Source organism: Lepidothrix coronata, unplaced genomic scaffold (assembly GCF_001604755.1).
Source record: "Lepidothrix coronata isolate B3197 unplaced genomic scaffold, Lepidothrix_coronata-1.0 Scaffold123, whole genome shotgun sequence".
Lineage (NCBI taxonomy): Eukaryota > Metazoa > Chordata > Aves > Passeriformes > Pipridae > Lepidothrix > Lepidothrix coronata.
The window spans coordinates 1,749,630-1,774,581 of NW_016690303.1; the positions used below are offsets into that span (position 1 = coordinate 1,749,630).

Sequence of the window (24,952 nt, forward strand, 5' to 3'; positions counted from 1 at the left end):
CTACTGTTAAAACTATTCACAAATACTGCAAGTGCGTATCTTAAAATGTTTCTAATACTTTAATCTTTGATAAAGAGTTTTTAAATATTTGCTTTGCAGGAAGAATACTTACAATGCTTTGATGATATCTGGGCACTTTAAACACCTAAGAAGAGTTAATTTAAACAAAACTACTTTTATGTTTAATACAGTTTAACACTGGCCAGTTGCATAATGAGCAAATCAAACAGTTGAGCTTAATCTTTTGGTATATATAGCTGATTAAAAAGTAGATTGCCTTTATTGAATTTACCTTTTGCAGGCACTGTAAGGATAGTCAGCACTGGTAACACTTGTTTTGGTTGTTTTTAACATTGGCAGACTTTTTTGAGTTCATGTTTTCCATGGCCAGTGCTGCCTACAGCATAGCACTGTTACAGGAGTGACAAGAGACCCTGAACTATGCAGTGAGGAACTTGAAGCTGAAACTGAGAATGTCTTGGAGAGAAGATGGGATTATTGCAAGAGAAACAAAAGTATGGGGCAAGAAGTTGCAGGGATATGAAGTCCTAGTGCAACAGAAAGAGAAATCAGAATGGGACTGGAAAAGCAGATAAGGACAACAGGAAGCTACAGGGGGCAGAATAAAGGAATAAATGCATTAATGGTTTAAGTCTGGGCATGAATTTACAGGTAATTTTTCCTAGTTGAGATACTGAGTACAGTGGAAGCATGTTTGCTCTTACTGCCTCATTCTTAAAAGTGGCTTAGTAATTTTTATAACAACTTTCCCAAAATCCTAGCTTCATGCAGACGCCCAGCTTGGAGAAGCCAACTTTATAGCTACAATTTGACAAAGCTATAAATAATTGGTAGCAGTGTTACAAGTAATATTGGGCAGCCTTACCTTCAGACAGCATGATGAGTGTTGTACGTAACTATTTCATTCATCTTACGTGTAGTAAGCCTCTGTGTTTTGTTAAATTTATTTTTTCTGAAACTCATTTTTTAAAGTTAACACCAAAACCACTGAAAAATACAGCATTCGAACTTATTCTTATCATTGCAATATTATTTAAAAGACATTCATTGTTTACTTTTGAACCTCAAAAATAAACAGTTTTCTTCTCTTTTTTGACAGTTGTCAGGCATTAATTTTATTTCCATGCGTATTAACCACATAATATTGTAGTATGAATTACTAGCAAAAAATATAGGAAAGGAAAAATCTGGCTCCTTAAGATACCCTTTGTCTTCCAGAAATCTGCCAGATGTTTGTTTGCCTATGTCAGAAACAGTTTAATAAAACTACAGTGTATTTATTAAAGTCTAGTAAAAATGTTCTAACAACAATACTGTTGATTTTACTCTGCTTTATAGCCTTTTATTTTAGTAAATAGTGTTGTGACTTAAAAGGTGTTTAGTGAAAGTAGCACCTGAAGTTTTTTCTGGGAGGAAGAGGGTCTTACAGGAGAAAAAATTCTTATATTTGTAATAGTAATATTTTTAACAGTAGGTGGTTTCATTATTAAGCAGTATAAGTGTTTGAATAACATAATAATAATAATGTGTAGTTGAAGATCAGTATGGATTTCATAAAGAACATCTTTTTCTAGCTCTACACACTATATGAGTTTTGTGCTCCTATATATTTTTTTTTCACTTTCAAGAACTGTCTGTTAAATAAGCAATTCCCAAAACTGTACTTGTTCCATCTGACATTATTGATACAGGAGAATACATACACAGCAAAAGAAAATTACCTGTTTTAAATTGAACTGAATTCAAATGAAGGAGCAGAAATCAACCATATTCTAAAGTAACTGGATCATTAGCATAATAAATTGATCACTGGCCTTTAAAGCAACATTGAATAAACTAGACCAGAACCTTAAGAACATGATGAGATTGAAAAATAATATGTATGTTCTTTGTACATGCTATGGGATATATTGTTTTTGTAGAACATTATGTACTGTAACTGTTCTAGATACAATTATGACTTAGCTAAGCTGCATTTAGTTTTCTTGCTTGGTATTACTTTCCCAAAGTTCCTCTTTTTTGCTATTTATCCGTGGTTTGATATGGGGTAAAAGGATTATCTAGTTTTTTACAAAGAGTTTGTAGGGCAAATACAGTTTTCCATATTCTGATTCATGTATATATTAAAATATAGATTGCTGCATGTTTGTACATCTTGTTTAACTACTGTGGATGCAGTACATGAATGTATAAGGGATTGTTCTAATGAGAAAGATTTCTTATATTCAGACCAGTAATGAAATGATCCTTCAATTTGAACAGAAGAGATCTTTGAAAGTATGTGAGTTTCTAGATCTTTATTGTATGGTATGTTACTTTTTTATTTTGTTAAATCAATTGTAGGTGGCTTGGGTTGATGTTTTATGGCACACTGTGGTGGCAATTTTTTTACTAATAAAAATTTGAAAGGAGGTTTTAAAGAAAGCCAGAGTTTTCAAGTGTTTGTACGGAACAGCTGCAGTAATTCCTGTTTTGTGTCATCTTAGCAGATGTTGAAAAGGAAGAAGCGGGGTCATCTTCTGTCCATAGTGGAACAACTCAACCAGCATCATCATCTACATATGAAGCTAACAACACACCAACTAGTAATTACACTGGCATACATATACCACCAGGTGCCCATGCACCAGCCAACACTCCAGCTGAAGTACCTCATAACACAGGTATGTCCAAATCACACCTAAAAAATCCATACCTGTATTGAAAGATGAACTCTAGCCCACTTTTCGTTACCTATAAAGTAGAATAACACAGGTATTGTGTGGCAAAAGCATCTTCATAAGATAATATTATAAAAATGCCATAGGGAATACTTTTTAACGTTTTTTAAAATGTGTAATTCATACTTTGGAGCACTTTGCCAGAAGAGATTTATGGACTAAAAAAATTACTATCCCTGCAGACAGAATTTTTTGTCTTCTCTAGAACCAGTAAAATGATGTTGCATCGCAACCTCTATACTATAAAGCGCTGTTTGTATCTTTCACTTGATAGGTGAAATTGTGTTATTTCATTTCATATTTGGCTTTCCCTGTGCAGATGGGCTGTCATTCTTTATGCGGGACTATATCCAACATAATGTTGAAATTGCTACAGCAATACTACAGCAATAATGCCTGATTCATACTTTTCTTCTTTTTGGTTCGTGCTCCTTTTCCTGTGCAAGTACTTTACTGTGATTGACCTCAGACAATATTATTAATGGGAATTTTATCCCTACTGCTAAACATATTGCCTCCTACATCCTTATTATTATGTGCCAAAGTTCCTTCCCAGTTGCAGTATTAAAAAAAATTGTCTTAAAGGATTGATGAATACAACTTTTTTACTTCACGGGACCTCTTTATAATAACCATAAAATATAATGGTTGATTAATAAGATTAAAAATTTTATTTCAATCCTGATGATCATTTATTGTTTAGATACTTTTTTATATTATCGAACATGTTTTTGTCACACAATCCCTCCTTTTACTTTCTCATTTTAAAAATGCTTCAACCTATGAGGAGTTCAGGATGCTCTTTTTTCAGTTTTATCAAAGGGCAATCCTTCAGATAGGTGGGGTTTTTTTGGGTCTGGGAGGGAGAGTGTGTTGGTTTTACCATATCTGAAAATTATGGAGTATGTACCTTGTTGGAATACATGAATTTCATTGCATTACGTAGTTTTAACCCCATCAATCATTCCATGCAGTAACAGATAATTTAGAAAAGTGATTATACCATCTTCCTACATAGCAGATGTTGTAGAAATAACTTTATGTTAGTCTGCTATGAACTGGACATATTGCAAAAACACACTTTTGGATCTAGGCAAATGAGTGTGTCTAAAATGGGAACACATACAAGAATGTTTCACAGCATGAAGTGCTGTTTCTTCTAGCATCACCATTTCTCTTTTAAATCTAGCTAGCTTTTTTATTTTCATCAATTGTTTTTGAAGTAATTAGGAAGGAGATAGTTTGCAAGTGTTAGATGACAGGCATGAGGCTTTAAAAATAATAATAGAGATTGTCTCTGATATTAAAATGTAGAATTTAAGTTTCAGACATCAAAGTTAACTCACACTTTTCTTTAGCAGGTTTTCCTCAATGCTCTAGGGAGTCTCTTGGAGTAGTGTTTTCCTATCTTTTTGATGCTTGAAATTAAATTTCTGTGAAATCCTGTACTGATAAAATGGATGACAGCCTGTATATTCTTCTGTATAATTTTATAAAACTTTCATAGTATGAAGTGAGTGCTTTAAAATTATTTGTTACACATTTTCCGAATTAGTAAGCTATCAGCTGCTGAATTTAAAAATCATTAGGTGTACCTGTTCCATTTTGTTTGTTTATTTTAAAGCCTATGAGTAAAAATAACCCAAGTCCATCTTTTTTGCATTGATTTGCAGGAGTGACAAGTAACACCATTCAACCTGCTCCTCAGAATATTCCTCTAGTCGATCCTTCCCTTTACAGTGCTCAGTCTGGAGGTAAGCTGGTGGCATTTGTGTTGCTTGTACATGGGCTTACTTTGTCCTTTTTGTCTCCCCTGCACTGCAGGAAGAAGTTTGAGAAATATTGTCATTGTTATCTGAATGCTACTAATTCCAAAATTTTAAAAAGAATTGACATCACCTAGGCATTTTTTTGCTAAGAGTTTAATAGTTTCTGAAAGCTTTGTTGCAGTGTACGGTTAGTGCTGTCTATCTGACTGTTTTGAACCCATGAGCTACCATTGTGTAAGGCTTTTTATTATTTATGTTTTTACTTCTCAGATGAGGTTCTGATATACTTAGCACAGCCTATATTCCCAATGGCCTTGTTAAATTAAATTTTTGGACATTAATACACATTCCTTTTACTTAAAATTTATTCTACAGGGTCAATATGTAAGTTATATATTCACTTCATTAAATAATTGCAACATTCCAGTGGTGGTTTTGGTGCAGCATAATTGTTATGTGTGCTTGTTGACTACAAGTAGTACCCATGTTAAATGAAATAATTTATAAGGTATTGCTAATTATGTCATTTTGATGTACCATTTAATCAAGGCTTTTATCTTCTAAGATGGCATCTGCCTTTGATGTTAAAATCACTAATAACCTATATCATGTGTATTTTTATGTCTGCTTGCATATACTGTGCTTTGAACTGTGCACATAAATGCTAACCTTAGGGAAACCAGTGAAAGAGTAGTGACTGACAATGAAGCTGGAATCATCCTATATTCTAATTTGAACACTCGTGTACATTTGGACAAATTAACTGGTTTCTAGGAGTTTTTCTGTCCGTGAAATAGATATTTATATTATTCAATGTCTGAATGGTATCAGTGCATTGCTACCTCTAACCACTTACCTGTGATAACCTGGTTTAATAAGTACATAAATAAAAAGGAATTGAGTGTGTTTGTGAGAATGCGTAGTAAGTAATATTGTGTGATTAAGAGCCTTGCTAAGCACCATGATAAATCTTTAACTTGACCTAACCTGAGTATTTGTATGCCTGCATTCCTCCTGTGCACATCTGTTGTGTCACTGCAAGTTTGGGTCTTGGAACAGCTCAAAGTTACATTCTTATGAGGGAGTTTTGCAGAAGTGCACTGGAAGAGGTGATACAGGTCAGACAGATCCTCAGTTCTAAAAGCTTAGAAAATACGTTTTCAGTTATGTAGGAGTTCAAGAGGGCATAGGGCATGTGTCAGTCAGCAGAGATGCAGTGACAGTTTTGTTTGTATGTGTAGAATTAAAAAGCTTGAGAGCAATGGAAAGCGTTTGTCTCTGCCTATCTCTGTCCTATTGTGCGTGCCTGGTCATTACCCAAAGCATCCTCCCCTCAGCTGTACATGTAAGAGTAACGGCAGATACCATTCTTCTCATGCTGCTGAGGAGTCCCCTTGATGTCAACAGTACTCTGTTACACAGTAGCCTTGTTCTCTGACCCATAAGTAGATTGAGAAATGCCTGTATCTCAAGGGATGTACTAAACTCTGGGACTCAGGAGCCCCCCCCAACTCCTAGTTGCAATATATATATTTGGGCTAGATCCTTGCTCCATATTGAGGTAGGTACCATTCCCATGGAACTGAAGTTTCCTTTGCATGGGAAGGAGTCAATGTTGCCCTCCAATAGATCCATAGAGCGAGCACAGTGCAAAGTACACTTGCTTCATGATTAGACACAGTGTCTCTGTCTATACTAACAAATTATACGCGCCTATAAATATTTGGCATGGAGAACTGCTGGCACAGAACCACTCACATCCATACTATTAAACTTTTAAACCTTCTAAACAAGGTAGCTTGTGAAGACTGCTTGTATTGAACGGTCTGTAGCCTGCTCTGACCACAAGTCATGTCCAGGAATTGTTTGGGAAAGTGCTAGTTTGCTTGGGCCAAAACCATACTGGAGCGTGTTCCAGCAGGTTGACACTGTAGACAGTCAAGTTTGAGTGCTGAGACGCGTTCTTTGGCACTGTTGAATGTGCTAGTATAGACATAGCCAAACAGGATATTCCACATATTCCTGCAAGACTCCTTCTGGTAGTAAGATCAAATGTATATCTTTAGAATAAATTATATATTTTCTTTCCTTCCCATAACATGGGAGAAGCAATTTGATTAATACTACGATGGGAGAAAAACTTTTGGTGGAGAGGAGTTGAATATTTTATCAAAAGAAAATTAAGTTAAAGGAACAGTATTCTTTGATTTTGAGTCAGCATGAGTCTTTGAATAGTTGTCCTGTCCTGTGGGAGCAGGTTTCAGAGATTAACATGACTTCTGAAGTGTCAAAACTTTTGCATTTAATTACTGGTTAATGTATTTTACTACAGAGTGTAGAGCTACACAGCAGCTTTGTGCATGTGTGTGTGTGCACTTGTCTGGTGTAGTTTTCTTAAAAAATTTATTACCCCTAGATTCTGCTAACACTACATGCATTCATAGTTGTGCTACACAGTTTTTATAAGGTCTTCTTACATTGCCATATGCTCCCTTCCACAAGTGGCATAGTATAGAGAAAGCATTTGTCCATTCTAGTTGTGTGTATAATAATGTAGAAATAATAATTTGACATTGAATGTGCTTTTATGATCTTAAAAAGAAATCCTTTCAAATATTTCAAGTGCTTTAATGGGGAAAAAGAGCATCTTGTTTCAAAAACCATTTTTTACCTTTGCCATCACTGGTTTTATGCACCAGTTTGTGTGATTGAAATATTCTTAAATCAACTGCCTTATATTTGGGCATCATAAAAAGGAAAAACTTCTGATGGGTAGAAGAGGACACTAGGGAGAAGCAGATATACCATGTAAAATACACACTACTTTCATTCTAAAACTGCTTTTTTCCCAACACAATTTTCAGCAGTTTTAGTCAAATAATTTTCACTTTGTGTTCTTCTTAAACAAAAAGAATCATGCTTTGGATTCCATATGCCTTTCATGTTTCAGTAATATAACTACTGTGCTAATAATTGCAGACACAGAAGCAGGTTTGTTTCAGGATAAATACAGTAAACTTTTCCCATCTTGGTGTTGTTTTAGAGCTCAGAATCATAGGATACTTTAGGTTGGAAGGGACTTCAGAAGGTGGTGTGGTTCAACCCCTCTGCTCAAGGAAGGGTCCTGTAAAACCAGTCACTCAGGACCATGTCCTTTGTGTCTCCCCCTGCCCATGCACTCTTTCTGTAGTACAATTTGCTGCACTGAAGGAGGAAGTTTGAGAAAAAATGTCACTTAATACAAAAGGCAGCTTTTGAATTTCTCCAAGGACAGACACTTCGCAGCCCCTATGAGCAACCTGTCCCAGAGCTTGGTTACCCTCACAAGAAAAACTGTTTCCTGATGTTCAGACACAACCCTCCTGTGTTTCAGTTTATGGCCATCACCTCTGGTCTTGTCACTAGGCACCACTGAAAAGAGCCTGGCTCTGGCCTCTGTATGCTCCCCCTTCAGGTATTTATATACATTAATAAGATTCCCCTGAGCCCTCTCTTCTCTAGGCTGAATGGTCCCAGCTCTCTCAGCCACTTCTCATATGATAGGTGCTTCGTTCCCTTAATCATCTTTGTGGCCCTTCACTGGACTTATCACCAGGATGTCAGTCACTCTTTCTTGCACTGAGGAGCCCAGAACTGGACACAGCACTCCAGATGCAGCCTCACTAGGGCTGCAAGGGACAGGATCACCTCCCTCAACCTGCTGGCAATGCTCTTCGTAATCCAGCACAGGATGCTGTTGTCTCTCTTCACTGCAAGGGCAGATTGTTGACTCTTGGACAAATTGGTGTCCGCCAGGACCCCCAGGTCCTTTCCTGCGAAACTACTTAATCCTTAGAATATGTAGATTAAAGTTGGTAACTCACTTCTGTGTTTATACCTTTGATGTAAGGCAGTCATTACAATTAAGTTTCACATTATTTTGAAAACTAAAGAACACAGAACTAGTTTATTTCTATTTTGTTTGTCCATTGTGAGGTGCTGATTTCAATAGGAGCTCAGGCTACTGAGTACATCAAAAGATCAACACCCTTACTGTGTAAACTTGGGTTTATAAATTTAAAACTGTTAACTTTTTTCCCTCAAGTTATGTCATAATAGCATCTGAAGTAGATTTCATAATAAATAAGGCTTTATGCCAGCAAAACATTAATAGAGTTCATACTGTAAAAATAAGATTAGACGGGTGAATTTAGGCTTGCTTCCAATAAATTAGTTGAATACTGGACTGATGCCTTGGCCAGTTTTTAAAGAATGATTTTGTAGTTTCTTTTGGCATCATAGCATAAAGCCACTTTGAGGGGAACTGGTCTTTTATAATTCCTTAAAGATGTTCTGTAATGTGGTCGCATATTGACCCCAGCTGCTTCTACTCTGTAACTTTATGTATGCTACAAAATAACCGAAGTGTGTGCCTGTGTTTATGCACTCCCTCACATGTATTTACTCACATGTGTACGTATTTTAAGAGATGAATGTGGCTTCATTTATTCAGCAGTAAACTAATATACATTGCAATTATAATGAGCCCACCAAGTTTTTATGTCCCTCAATGCTTATATTTATTTATTGAAGGGAAGATAAGTAGAGTTTTAGAGTATGTTTTAAAAATTGATAAATTAAGCTTAAGAGCACTTACCTTTCTGCTTTTTATTGGAGTAGGGTTGTTTTGAAAACCAGCAGACCAGTCTAGTTTTTAATATTCCCAGGTTTTTCATTTTATTTGTTCAAAAGCTGTTCTTAAATAATAAGATTGGGGGAAGGAAAAGCAAATACAATAGACACTTTTTGATAAGAACTGAGATTCTTTAGTAAACGTTCTCACACTATTGCTAACAACAGTTCTCTTTTGAAAGAAAGGATCCAGCTAACTGAAGTTGTGCCATAAAAATGGGTTTAACTATATTCATGTCATTGCTTAAAATGTTGTACTCAGAGAGCTAAATCTTTGTTTAATCAATTTTTATGTAAAATCTATGGTGCATTTAAAAATGCGTTTTCTTTTAATCTGTGTAATCTGTTCACTGCTAATAAAATGCTGTGTTGGAAATTATTAAATATAGACATAATCTTTAGTGTTTCATATAATTATTTATCCGTGTCCATAAAAATCCATCATTTACAAGTTAAATTGTTCTGAAAGAACCTTAGTAAAGGTTTTATAATTTGTCCATTGGTTATTGGAGTGGCATGGGATTAGCCTTAAAACTCCTAGTGAATTTATGGGTGGAAGGAGGTACAGTAACATAACTGTGCTTTATTTTATGCACACATCACTGATGCTATTCATATATAAAATCTTCTACCAGTTAGGGCATAAGTCCCTACTACGCTTTCTTGAAGACTGAATGCATGTGTTTCAGCATTGCAGAATTCCCAATATTTTAACTTATGTTAAGAAAATATTCTGATTAATAAGTAACAGATGGTTTATACTATATTATGAGAATATTTTTTGCTAGTGTTCTCCAGTATTACAAAAATGGGCACATTTAATTACATCAATCTTGTTTCCAGTCATCTTACATAAAATTGGAAACATAAGAATTATTTGGAAAAACAGAAATATAAAATGTGTGAAAACATCCTGGTGAGGAATTCTACATTTTGAAAAGTTATCCAGTTAAGAAGGAACAGTTTCTAACTCAAATGTATTATTCCTGAAGAAGAGAGCAGAGTAATTATACTGTAAACACAAAGAGCACTGTCCTTGTTTCTTACAAGTTGTTTAAAAGCTCTCCTCTGCTGCCTTAGATGAAGAGCACATCTTTCTCAAAGGTCTTGACTTTTGAAAGACACTAGGTCATACAAATACCAGTGTTTAGAAAGGTGCTCGTATTTTTCAAATGCCAGAAGTAAAGAAGTTCAGCATTATATAAATGGAAAGAAAAGAGAACAAAAGAAATTCCATAGCTTGGGCTTTGTAGTACTACCACAAATATTAGCCTGGTTTTCATAATAATTATCACAAGTATAAGTCTAACATAAAAATCATAAGAAAGGAAGCCTAATTCAGATTTCCTTTATAGTAACTTTGTGATACTTATGTTTTTGCAGGAGAAGTCCGCTTGACTCCAGAGGACTTTGCCAGAGCTCAAAAGTATTGCAAATATGCTGGCAGTGCTTTGCAATATGAAGATGTGAGCACTGCTGTGCAGAATCTACAGAAGGCCCTCAAGTTACTAATTACAGGCAGAGAATGAAGCCTTTATTCAACAGATTCGTCTTTTGCCTAAAAAACTAACATCTTATTACTGTACCTGTTAGGGTAGGGGAGTTACTCAGAAATTCTCAATTCCATCACCCAGGACAATGAAACCCCTTTTCATTGTCAGATTAGCAATTAATGGTACAGTAGGAATCTCTGTTTTCATCTTACAGACAGTGGAGCTAGAAACATGAATGCAGTGGCTTGTTGTAAGCAAAATACTGAAGAAAGTACTACGAATGCCATGCAAACGTTAGAATACTTGCAGTATTTAGATTATCAGAATGGGAAAATGCTGACTGTAAAAGACTTGAGAATTAGGATGTTCTGTTAAAATTCTTACTCTTATTTTATTATTCCAAACAATTATTTAATAAGTATAATAGCTTTAAAATGGTAACTAAGATTAGTGCTTTCCTCCTAAAATGAGAGAATGTGAGAAGGCTGACAGATCCACAGTAGGAAGAACTTTATTCTGTAAATGAATTGTTTTGGTATTCGTATTACCTGAGACATAAGTCAAGGTTGAGGGAGACTTGAGGACCTTTTCATCTCATTTTAAAATGTACTGGAGAAAATATCTCTTGTTACTTCAGAGAGAATAATTTTGATGGTGTTCCAGCCTAATCCCCTATAGCTGCATGGATTGCAACATGTATTCTTCATTATTGGTTCTTGCTCCTTCTGTGTGAACACTTTACAATTTTGTATATGTAAGGGAAATTAAGGGAAAGTACTAATAATTATCAGCAATGATCCTGAAACTGGAGGCAGAGATTCTAAACATGAACTTTTAGGAAGATTTACTTTATAACTGTTCCATCTTTTTAAGAGACTGAAAAAAAAGCTTGTTCTTCAACCAATAAAGCAGTATAGGTTTGTCTCTGGTGTTAGTGTCATAGAGTTGCGTTTTTTCAACTAATATTTTTCCTGTCTGCTTTGTTGTGGAGACTTTTTGGATTTGGGATTTAATTAAAATATCTTGGAAACTGGATTTTGAGTCTTTATGAAATCTGCACTTGCAATTATAGAGCTCTTAATTGTTAAAAATCACTCCATGCTGTTTAAAAGAAAGAATAAGTAGTCTTTTAACTGGCATGACATAATAATTGAGTACAACATAAAGCATGTCTGATTTATGTTATAATTTAAATGACATTTTATCTCTTTCTTTCCAAGCTACTGGATCAAATTTACATTTTTATAGCTGTACTGCTTTGCAGTGACTAAAATAAGTCTTATTCAAAGCAAAAAGATGAGGAAAAGAAAATCAAACATTAAAGTTTAGTTGGTTGTATCCTTTTAAGAGTGCAGAATCTTTCTCAGCAGATTTGAAAGGGGTAATATGAAACTTGTACGCTTAAGCACTTCAGTTGACTGAGATTTAACAGATAAAACATGGTATTTTTTGTGCTGCTTTTTGATCTGGTATAGCATGCTAATCTGAACAGCACGCTGGGTTAGATTTTAATTGTTTTGGGAAACTTAGAATAAAACCATCTGAAACTTTTTTGACAGTAATTCTGCAGATCTGAGCAATAACTCTGTGTTTTGTACAGTGCTTCATGCAAGATAGATCCCTCATGTCAGTAGTAAACTGAATTACTGCAAATTATTCTATGGATATAGTTATTCTTTTACACTGTAGCATTGCTATGAAATCCATTCAGCATTGCTATGAAAAAAATCAGAAGTTGCTTCCACTTGAGGATCATACTACTATTTTCTAATAGTAGTATCAGTCCCCAGCATTTGTAGGAGGAAATTCAGTTTTCCTGTTTCTATTTATAAAATAATACAAAAGTCCCAAAGATTTTCTTATTACATGCAAAAATAAGCAAGCTATGATTTAATTTGAGACTTTTAAATTAAAATTGATTTTTTTTTTGTGATTCAATGATGTGAAATGGAAGTACGTAACTAAGAAGATTGAAAATGAAAATTTAAGTATTTCTTAAAGCGTGTAAAGTATTGTCTGTTGGCTATGATTATACTGAACCTCTTGATTCCTCTAGGAAATTAGGAAATCATCAGTAAAAAAGCAATAAGCAATGTAAAAGTCATAAGCAATTTTCTTGAATGATCATTTACAAATCTATCAACATTCTTTGGCTTCGAAAGAAGTAAAGTAAGTGTTCCTGAGGGGAATGGAGATGAAAATGCTAGTACAAAAATTTTAGAATTTCTTAAAGAAGCTATCGGGTCATTCTTTCTGAAAATAAATTAATGTTTAGAAGATATACTGTATAAAATATCATGTAAAATTTTAACATATCTGAATACCAACCTTCAGACAACGATGCTTGACTTAGCATATTGAGTTTTATTTTGCATAAAATACTTTTGCTCTGATCACTTATTTTTCAGTTAAGTTTTATAAAAGTACATGAAACCATGTTTGAAATTCCATCTTTAAGCTGCTAATGTTTGATGTAACAGACTGAATATTTATCATCCAAACTGATGCCAAAAGTAAATTATAGCAAAACATTTCCATTCCATTAAGTGTAGCCTCTGGGACAGTGTTAAATACAGCAGAGAGCCCAAAAGTACAAACCAGTGTTGTAGAACTGTTCGAAAAGTGTACACATTTGAAAATGTTAGGCTGTAGTTATTCCAAATTGGAATTTGTCCTAGGCACTGGAATTTAAAATTGTAAAATATAGTGTGAGCTTTTAAGTGTTGACTGATTCAGTTTACAGTTGCTCTGAGTGATAAAGTATCAACCCATAGCTTCTCTCAACTGATTCCCATAACATACAAGTACAGTGTTAAATAAAGGAGAGAAGGAGAGTGCTGATTTTGTTCCATACTGCAGTCAACAGCTCCCTTATTCAATGTGATTGCCACCTACATGCTTGTTGGACATTCTCTTTTGAATTATGAGTTCTTAATCTTCTCAGTCTTACTTAGAAAAGGAGAAAGAGGCATTTTCTGTCAGATATTCCATGTTCAGTTTTGCTGATCATGTAAGCTAGAATTTTAGTAAATCTGTTCAATGTTTGTTACTTAAAAGGCCTTTTGTATTACTTTATGTTTTTGCAGTTCTTTGTACTTCTCTCCAGGAAAAGTTCCATATTACACTTCAGGATTCCTGAAAAAGTCTGTTAAGTGTCTTGTGGAGCAGGTGATCCTTTATGAAATAGTGGAGATTTTTTCAAATATGCATGAATTGGATTTACTAGTACTGGAGGCAGTGTTCTCAAATTGTTGAAGTAATTTTAGGTGGAATTTTTAATTATGTCCTTTGTAAGTGAAGTTTCAGAAGCACAGACTTAAGTATGATCACATTCCAGCATGTGGTTGTAATTGTAGTTTTTGAGACTATATAATATTGACCTATGAAACATTAACAACAGAGAAACTTACTGAGGTAGAATTTGGGAGGTGGTGAGTGTGCAGATGCATGTCTGTGCATTTATAATATAATGCATGTAAATTCAATGGTGAGCTATAGGAATGCCTTCCAAAAATCATAATTACTACCTTGTTTACAAGTATTCAGAAAATATCAGGTACAAATATATAGATACTGCTGACAAATGTTGTTCTTAATGCAAAATGTACTAGCATTGGACCAAAAGGTAGCATTTAATTGTGTGGTATTCCAAATGAATCGTGTTTGATTTTCTCCTTTTTCATGTCAACAGTAAAACAGGAGCTAGGTACAAAAGGAATGAGAACACAAATTTAGAGGAAGTTAGATTTACTAAAGAACAAATATGGTTTCTGTTATTGTAAAGGCTTTGTGGTAATGTTTGGATTGAGATTGGAAAGTGCCCATGCTTATAAAGTATAATTCTTGCTTTCTTTTAAAATGTCCTTTGTTGTGCAGTTTATGGAATTGGAGCCTGAGCCGGGATATCTGGATTAGGAAAACCTGGTTTTTGATGCCAAGTTTCTAAACCACCAGTGCAACCTGATACTGACAGCAACTGTTCACAATCACCTCAGAGTACCTCTTTTTAAATGTTGCAATTTTAACCAAGTTTGTTGGGAAAAGTAGCAATGCTTTTTTCCTACTGCATCACCACCTTTGAGTGCACAGCTGCAGTAACAAGAGAAGAGAAAATATGAATTTGCATTAGATATTTCACTGTCAGTGAGAAAAGGGTATCAATGCTGCCAGCAGAGCTTTCTTTGGCTTACAAGAGTATTGGAGCACTCTGATCATAAATGTTGTAATGCCCTAAATGATCTCAGAATAGAAAACCTGTAAATAAGAGTATTGAAAACCAACTTGAAAGAGAGGAGAGAAAAAGAAATCATATTCTCCACAGAATGAGAAGGGGTGCAGAAATGATTGCAGAAGAAAATAGAAGAAATACTTAAAATCCCACATGGGAATGGAGCAGGACAGTGATTGGAATGAGGTTAGAGTTGTTGTCTGATTTCTTTAGAACCTTGAAAGAGATGCAAAAAAATGCCTGAAGATTACAGGAAGATAGGAGAGATGGAGAGGAGCACGAGAATGACAAGAAAAGAAATATACTTTTTTTTTTTATGCAGACTGGGAAAAATGTGAGTTGTAGCACCAAAGAAAGTTTTCCGAGTTGATGAAATTATAGTAGAGACTAAGTCTAGCTCTAAAAGGGAAGCAAAAAAAATACAAGTTGACAGCATTCTGAAATTGGAGAGGAGCAGATCCTCTCATCCTTGGAATCTGTGCTTATTATTATAAGTACATATTTATCAAATAATTAAAACTGACTTGATGTGGCCCTTTTAGAAAACTTGGGAGCTTGGGTAAGTAACTGCATGGTATCTGCAGAGAACTACAGACATCCCTGCTTGCCTTGAAATACTGTCTGCTGATTTTGTGCTTTCCTTCCTGTTGTGATTTGCCTCCCCATTTTCAGTGTCTGTATTTAATCTGTGGTGCTCCCATAGCTAGAGGGGAGGTTGCTTTATTTGAATACAATGCTAAGTATGAGTGATAGTGCACATGTTTAGACATTCTCAGGTAATTTGCGAAGATTATCCGATTGTACTTTCCTTCTGAGCTTCAGGGGCTCTTTGACAGCAGTATGACTACAATATCCTAAGAAGGGTGTATGGAAATTAACTACTCAGGGCTGTATTCCAAGTCAGAGCCCAACAAACTAATCTCTGGGAGTTTGGAGACCTCCAGCTAAGCAGTTGGTGCAGTTGTCAACTTTTGTTTGTCTCAGTTAACCCATCTTTAAATGGGCTTCTTTAGATTTAACACTTCTTAATATAGTCAGAATTTTTGTAATTCTGACAAGTAACAACCAGAGAAGGGCTGATTATTATAACAAGTTCCCAAAATAAACAGAGTTTTGAGGAGAGGCAGAGTAGGTATTAACATGTAGTGAGAAGATGTATAATGAGAATGGAAAAAACGGAAAAAAAATTTGATAATATAATTTGGGAGGCAATGGGAAGGCATGAGGAGATCTGAGATATGGAAATAATGTAGTTGTAAGTGATAGGCAGAAATTTATATAGAGTAGTAGTATCTAGTGCAAATCTTAAAATGTTGGATTCATCAGAAATCCAACATAACCCCCATTCTACAATACTGACATAAGTATTAGTACAATAATAAGAACTTTAAATGGAATAAAGCAATGTATTTTTTAAAAAAAGAAAGCTGTGATCAACTTCAGACCTGTTAGTTTAACCACAAGAAAAAGTTTACTTCAGATTGTGAACAGAAGTCTTGGAAGTTCAAACATGGGTATGATAGCATATAGTATGTTTTTTCTTGCCCTTTAGTTCTGCACCTCATCCTGGGTGGTTTGGAATAGTCACTTTTTAGAAAATTAATGTAATTAATTTAGTTTACTCAAATTGAAATAATGCTTGACATAAAGCTCTAAAAATACTTAGGTTGAAATAGATTAACATGAGAATTGAAAGATGGATTTAAGCTGGTGGAAAAAGAGATTGCAGTAAATTATAAATTATTTTCAGGATGGAAACGAAGAGAGATCAACCTAAGGACACATCTTGTTTCATGTATCAGTGACGTAGATTGAGGTCACCATCTAAGTCACATGTGATTTGTGGATGAGATGAAGTTGGGAATTATTGCAAGACCTGCAGGGAACTGGGGAAAATTCTATGATTTCTCCCAATGTTTTCCAGTGATACATAATTTCATCTTTATTAAACCTAATGTTTGTTATGGAGCATTGTAAGCATTTTGTGGATAATAGTGTGGGGCAGAATGAAGAGATATTTCTAAATTGTATTAATTCAATACCTAATATATGTTTGCTTGTGATTGTGAAAGAATATCCACAGTCTGCATGTTTCTCAATGCAGACACCTTTTAAATTTGCAATATGAAGAGCTTTTCAGAGGTTGAGATGTAGAGCATCAAGATATGGCACTGTTCAAAATAGAGGCCGTATCTCTTGGTGTGGATACAGCTTTGCAGGAACAAACCCATACTGAAATCTCTGTAAGCTGTTGTAAAAAAACAGCAAATATTTCTTCTGTGCTGAAGTTAATCAAGTGTATCAGCACAGTCTTGGGAAAAATACTTTATTCAGTGTAGATACTAAATCTGTATTTGTAAAACAGGCATGCAGGTACTCATAACTGCTGCACTTAAGCTCAGCAGCCATTTGATAATAGAAACCACACACATCTGGCCTTTATCTTACACTTATTTGCCTGAGTAACTTCACTCATGTGAATGGTCCTATTGCAACAGTAAGAGTACTCATATACATAAGTGTTTGCTGTGTTCAGGTAGAAAGCTTTGCTTGTCGAGTAAAATACAGCTGGAACAATGGTAATGGCATTAATGGATCCAGGTGTTGGTATGCTAATAGTTCTCCAGACTGGAGGTTCTAATCTCAGAATCTTTATACTGGCATATTTTTTCAGCCATTTTTCTGAAACTCTTTGTCTATTAAGACTTAGATTTAAAGTAGTTTCTTGAGATTTTGGCAAGCAACTGGCAGAAGTACTTTGCAAAGATAGTACGTTGAATCAGTCTATACCTTGGTAGGTTCCTCCATCATCACTCCAAAACAAAGGTCTTGCTGACTGGCACTCACTGAGTGGCTAAGTTCAACATACCTGCCATTATACTCAACTGTCTAGGAACTTTGGCAAAAAGTACAAAAGACTGCAGAAGAGGGTTGTTTTGTTCATGTGACCGAACACAGTAGCCACCATGTGTACTGCAGCCTTTAAAAACAGTAAAGAAACCAGAACTGAGTGGCTTTGTTTATAGTAGGACTGTCAAGCACTTCATAACATTTGAAGACTCGCTAAATAATTTCTTCTGGGATTTGGCACAAAAGTGTTGTCGTGCGAGTCCTTGGGCCTCCCAGGAGGATACCAGAGCACATGGATTAATATCTGTTGTGTGTGTCTTGATTCCTGAAGAAAATTTATCCTGCAGTGAGAAATGTTTAGCATCTGTATAGCGAGCTGGTCATTTTGATAACGATAACTACTTCGTACTTTGTGTCACTAGGGGACCGCCCTTCACTCTAAAAAATAGTAAATCTGAACTTTTTGTGGAATGCAATTAAAATTATTAATTCTCTGTGTGTTACAACTGGGACCTAATGCCATTTTAGATGCCATTTATCTCCAGTGTTTGACAGCTGGTAACCTCAGACATGCTTAAAATTATGAAATAGTTTTTCTTTGCTACATTTGAACTCTTGCTCTTTTTTTTCTCTTCTAGAACTCGTCCTATGAGACTCCCATTCCCTCGTTAGACTTTCTGATAGAGTCAGAATTTCTGTTCATAGAAGTTCATCTCGGTTGTCTTCTTGGCTTTGTCTATAAGCAATTTGCAGTTTTATTGCAGAGGTCCTCTCAGTAGACTGTGATGAGGTGATAGGGGAAGAGAGAGAACCATGGATGACAATGGGGCAGATGCTGCTGGAAATGTACCACTGAAAAGGAGTGGAGGAAATGGTTGAAAGGAGAAATTCATTAGTTAACACTGTGGTATCTATAAGTAATAAATCGTAGAGGGAATTAGTTATAGGTAACTAATCTCTCATAAATTTTTTAAGACACTTTTACATCACTAAAATGATCGTAGCATATATTGTTCATGAAAAATGCAATGTAAATTATGAAGTTATGTACATGAAAAATAGAAAATAATAGAAAATTTAGGGTGGCTATTCATATTACCCTTTTTTCCAGCTAAGCTCTGGGCAGTGCCCAGTAAAAGGACTTTATTTGGAAAGCACATTTTGCACAAAAATTTCCACAGAGAGGTGGATGGAAGAAAGGAAAAATGAACCCAGATTCTAAAATAAAACAAATGTTCAAAATTTAACTGCCTACGTCTTTATTGCTATGAGTGTTTGGGGAGAAGTGTGCTTATTTCAATACTGTGAGGTTCTGTCTTTATTCTATGTGGGCATCATTCTTGTTAGTATAAAAGAAACTACAGTTTCTAATGTAACTAATATTTGTTTCTGGCAAGATATAATTGAAACCAAGATTTTATATATTTGAAGTCTCTCAGTAGTAAAATGTAAGAGAGGCTAGAAGTGGGAGAGGAAACTACCCCAACAAAATTCACTCATCCTTCAAGTATTTTTCTTAATGGAGTACACATTGATTCATTTGATTGTCCAGAATGAGAGATTTGCACAGACCTTTTTATTCAGAGTTTTTACTAAGTTAAAGTGCTCAACTAACTACTCTTGTACTTTGTATTGTATTTTAGGCTAGGTAGAGGCAAATTAAAAAGTTGGGGAAGTGTTTGCAAATTTGTATTTTGCCTCATAAACATTTAAACACAGCACATGCATTTCTATCTGATATTTTTTTAAATGCCACACTTTCCACTGAATGTCATCATTCAGTGGAACTGTAGGTTCATGGAGAAGGGACAGATATTCTTTGCTGACATGTGATTGCAGAGCATGTAAAGGAGAAGTGGGGAAAAGGATGGGCAGTGGGTATAAACTTATATCCCGATTGCCTTAAGTGGAAGCAAAGATAATTAAAACAAAAAATACTCTTAAAAATCAGTTCAGAGCTTGAAGACTTAATTTGTTGTGAAGATTTTAGCTACTAAACTGCTCCTAAAAATTTTTAACACAAGTTCAAATTGATGACTAAATGTCATCAATTATTGTCATGATTTTGTCCATTTCCTTTACAATACGAGGGTCTAGTATCTGTGGAGCACATGGTGTAAAAAGAACTATATATATATAATGAAGGGGGGGTTTTCTGTCACGTGTACCTGTACCTGTATTTGCTACTTCTGAGATTTGCTTGGGAGTGGAAGTTGTAACTACCAGCTGGCATACCCCCATCTGGGCACTTCTGGAGGGCGGAGTGTTCTACCTGTGCCATGATATTGTTGGCATGCTATAGAATTTCCTTTTTTCTTTTTCCTGGGATACAGGTTTCCCCAACTTCTCACTTTTTGTTCCAGATCTGCATTCTTGCTCAAAGCAGCCTAGCTCTTGATGGAGGGATTCACTTATTTCTGTATCTTGCCAACTCCTAAAAGTCAGCAAACTAACCAAAGGTGATTTTTTTTTTCTCTTTACAGTATTTTTCTTGAGCATCTTATACAAAACAGGCAATTTGTAAACTGCAAGGAGAAAATTGCATCACTTCATATGTGGGGGTTTTTTGTTTGTTGTTTGGGTTTTTTTAAGTAGCCTTATTCCACATCGGCCAGTACTGTTTTTTCAGTAGTTCCTTCCACTATAATTTTAAATGTATTATTTCTCAACAGAATCTTTGTTTATTTTCTCTAATTACAGTTTTGGATGTGAAACTTGACTAGATTTGTCAAAATGACAATCCAGTGAACCAACACTAGTTTAGGGGAAAAGGCCATGGATCGGTATTTTGTAATGCAGACTCCATTTTGATTGGGTTTTGCTTTGTCTTTTGGAAGACTCTTGGATGACAAATACTGAGGGTATGTGAACCAAAGGAGAGTTCAAAGCAGGCCATTGTGTCAAATAGCATCCCTGAGCTTTACATAAGTCTAGCTGTAGTTATCTTATGTAACTGCTGCCTGTTTTCTATAGGGAGGATTTATCTATTCAACAGGTGTGCTGCTTTTCTTGTTTGGGGATTTTTGTTTTGTTTGTTTGTTTGTCTTTAGTTTAGACTAATTGCTTTGAAACAGGAGTGCTATTTTGAAAACAAAATAAGATTTAAGTATGTATTTTATCTTGGAAGCTGCTCTGGTTGGTATCCAATAGCAGTAGTTCTGACCACAGTGTGATGCATTATGACAGAAACAGGATGTAAGCGTACCAGAGTTTTACAAAGCACCCTTTTTTTAAAAATGGGAGTGTATTAATGTGTTGAATGAAGTATATCCAGTGTCAGTTAGATACAAAGGAATGGCCATCTCTTTGCAGACTAATTGGACTTCCTACTTTTGCCTGTTTGGAGTCAACAGTTACTGTGCACTTGCTTGGCAAAACTAGGAGGCATGCAGAGAAGAGGATCAGGCAGAGCTTTTACTTTCCTCCCTTCATAATGGATTTAAACTTCTAAAGGAAGAGCTGTGCATTTCTGTTTAACTTTGCTTTATGAATGATTCCTAATATGGAAGTAGGATCAAAAAAAAAAAAAAAAAAAGAAACTAGCCTTTACTTTGATTCTGTGCTGGATTTATATTATAACATCTAAAGTTTTAATTTTATTTTACTGGTAAATTCTTGTGAGTCTCATTCAACTAGTGACCCTTCATCTATTAAACATGTTTTCTACTTTCTGTAGCACAAGCTTAATAAAACAGATAAATTTTAAGAAAAGTTGCTATTAAGAGTAACCAAAATCATAAAAGGTCCAACAAAGTGCTTCTTGCTTCACTTGATACAATTTATTAATCATAAAATTTACTAATGATGAAGTTCTAATATATTTTATTGTCTTCCCAAAGAAACATGTCATTGGTGTACAAAAGATTACATTAATTCATCTCCAGAAAAGAGAGATCACCACTGTGGCTATTCCTCAATCATCCATAAGAAACGTACATGTTGGAGGGGTTCTGACTTCCCCAACTGATCTCTCTGCTTCTCTGCAAAGACAGCTGGCAGTAAAAGCCATTCATAATTTTTTTAATCAACCATTCTGAAATGTGCAATGAGAATGTGCAATTACAAAGAGTATTTTCAGCACAAATTCTGTTCTTCTAAACTATGTTTCCTTAGGATCCCTATTGGCATGCTTTGCTGCACTGGTGCAAGCATGAGACGGGCAGTAATTGGGGCAGACACTGACTCACACTATTCATGCCATTCCCTCTAACCAGACTTTTGGCTTTAATGGTACAGTGACTACATCCATTTTACTTGTCTGGTTGAATCTGGTATCTGGTGCTGCGACAGATTACTCCTGTGAACAATCTAATCTGCCTCCTCTGTTTTAATCCCCTCTTCCACTGTTTTTCTGCTGTTTTCCTGTAGGTCTGCCAAGCGTGAAAAAACATACATGTTCTAATGCATGTTTTATATCAATGCAGGACCCAATAATTTAGACACAAATTATGTCAGTGGCGAAGAAGGTAAACAAATGGGAAACAATACCCTCCAAGTAATTTTAGGACAGGGTATCTAGGTAAATTCTGCTTCCCAGAGCCTGTCACAGGTTAAATCTTACAGAAGACCATCTAAGCACTCAGCATCGCTATGGAACTACACAAGAGATACACAACTTATTCCACATGGCATTTGAGTTATCCAAATGCTAGAAAGAGGATCATAGATCATAGAATCATTAACCCAGCACTGCCAAGTCCATCAGTAAACCATGTCCCTGTCATTCAAGCAACATCTATAGCAAGAGATTTGTGTCCAATTAAAAGGTTGCTTTATAAATCTCATTTTTAATAATGCCAGCGTTGAAGACTAAATAAACCATACCTGGAATTAAATTAGTATGGTGATTCCAGAAAGTCTAAACCAATCCTTTCTTTTCATTAGTGTTCATACTTCTAATTTCACACAGCAGTTATGCTGGTGTTTTGAGTTTTAGCTGTGCTTTAGGCTCAGCAGTCACAACTCCTAGTCTGATAATAATGGCACAAAGTGTTGCAAATTAAGGCTTTGTACTACCATGCACTGTGGAAATTATCACAATGAAAACAAATTGTATGTAAACAAGTAAATGAGTGTAATAGGACCAATTGTATTGTCCAAGTGAAATAAGGAATTTTGGATTAAACCTCTTTAACTCTCTAGAATATCAGTATTAAAGTTACATCTTTAACACACCAATTCTAGACAGATACACAGAAACATAAAGAGAATGACAACAGATGTAACAGTTATTTTCGAATGCACCGACTAAGTGGGAGTTTTAATTGCCCTTCAGTTTCTCTCTTTCATGACTAGAGACTTCACTGGGGAGAAGTAGCTATAGTGAAATATACAGTGACATGTCGTAAGATCTGATTGTATTAAACTTACTGCGTGTATAAGAAAAGGGTAAATTGTAAGGCCAGTGTGTGAATTCTGCTGATGGAACACAGTATGGGGCTGCGTGGAATTTACAGCATGTTTTCACCAATCAAGAATTAAAGATTCATATTTCCACCTTTTCTCATTCCCAAATAGGTGGAGTTAATTATTCCATGTATGATAGTATGATACAGTATAGAATAAAACTTTAGAATCATCATATCCCATTCTAAAATGCCCATAGAAAAGCAAAATCTTTGCATTTCCGTCATACGTACTGTTAAAACCTCTCTGTTTACAAAATACCAGGCAGATGCTTGTTCAGTTTAAATTACCTGTCTGCCCAGGTGAAGAATTGTTCTGGAGAGCAACTTCCATATAGACCTAGAGTTCTTGGAACAAGTTGAGTAAGCTTCAGGTATGTGTAGTCTATGAGAATTGGAATTATAGGTGTATAAAATTTAGAGAAAGCAATACATTTGTAAACTCTGGTGTCTTCATTGTTACTAATGCAACATTGTCCATTCCAAAGGCAGCCTCCTGGTTTGATATTAACATTTCTCATCTCGATGATAGTTTTGATGACACTGAGATCTTTCTGTACATAAATTCTTTGCATAGTGGTATTCTCTGACATCTCTCTTTAGTTCTTTCACCAGAACTGTTGATTTTGACTTCTTACGTCATAATCTTGCACAAACATGTGGAGAATAAAAATCAATTAAGTAAATGAGAACCTAATCCTTAAAGTATTTCTCTGTGAATGACTTGAAGTAGATTGATGGCTCTGTTTGTACACATATTTTCCCTGTTTAGTATCTAATATAATAGCACTATCACTTATGAAAAATGATTAGCCGAGTACTTGTCATGTGAATTTATATCCTGTTTCCTTGCCACTTATCAGAAAGCTAGAGGTGATGTGCTGTTTCTGGTGTTTTGTTCCCAGAGGAGTGAGAGGTGCTATAGCTGCGGCAAATGTAAACCAGGCAGACACTGGAGACAAGGAGGGGGAAGGAAGTATGTTAAGTGCTTAAAGGTGGGTAGTGTAAATATCATTTTCCCACTCCCCATGCTGTTGAAATCCCAAATATTTAGGCCAACTGATAAAGCCAAAAGAGAGCTCTTTGTTTCCATGTGCAAAGCAAGAGCATACTTTTGAAGGCTGTTTAGCTTTAAGTGAGGAGCATTATTTTAGCAGAAGTAACCAGAGTTACATTAATACTGCTAAGGCAAAATTGTGGCAACCTGGGTTTCAGCATTGCTGGTTATCCCTTCTGGCGTAGGGTTAGGAGTGCTAGTATAGCAATGGAAGCCTGTGTTGGGCTGCCTTGCTGCCAGCAGTACTGTGAATGGTTGCAACAAGTGGTTTACAGTGCTTTCTGGACCTGGGTTTATTAAAATATTGGTATTTGTATGTTACTGTTTAAGTAGTCAGATTATGCTTAAATCATTAAATCAGACAGGTTTCTCTGAACAGTGAAGTAACAGTGTCCTCAATTACTCCTTTGTCCATCAAATTAAGCATTTTGGTGATGCCCTTTACTGGAGAAGAGCTTACTTTAGGAATATTATTTCTAATGCATTAAATCTGCATTTTCCATTGGCACAGATACTTTAGTCACTGATCATGTTCTGGTTCTTTCTCTCAGATCAAAATAGCATTTTTACTGCTATACCACAATTGTTCAATTTTGAAACCAGTGTGCACTGAAGCACCTTTGGAGCCATGCCAAATCCAATTTAGTCTGCCCAAATGTTTCCTGTTTTTCAAAGGGTGCATGCAAAAATATTACTAATAAATTGTATGTAAAGAAGTATTTTGTATCAGCTATATTT

At 35.4% G+C, this 24,952-nt stretch overlaps 1 protein-coding gene across 4 annotated transcripts in view; it reads left to right on the plus strand.

Annotated features, from left to right (window-relative positions):
- The window catches only part of VTA1 (vesicle trafficking 1), a 35,921-nt gene extending 24,212 nt beyond the window's left edge, over positions 1–11,709 (plus strand). For 3 of the 4 annotated variants that reach the window (XM_017825917.1, XM_017825920.1, XM_017825919.1), the window contains exons 6-8: positions 2,508–2,684; positions 4,415–4,495; positions 10,565–11,709. In XM_017825917.1, coding sequence (XP_017681406.1) covers positions 2,508–2,684; positions 4,415–4,495; positions 10,565–10,710 — 404 coding nt within the window. In that variant the 3' untranslated portion in view covers positions 10,711–11,709. The remainder of the gene's footprint in view (positions 1–2,507; positions 2,685–4,414; positions 4,496–10,564) is intronic. The other variant, XM_017825918.1, reaches the window with a different exon arrangement.
- Positions 11,710–24,952: the final 13,243 nt, after the last annotated feature.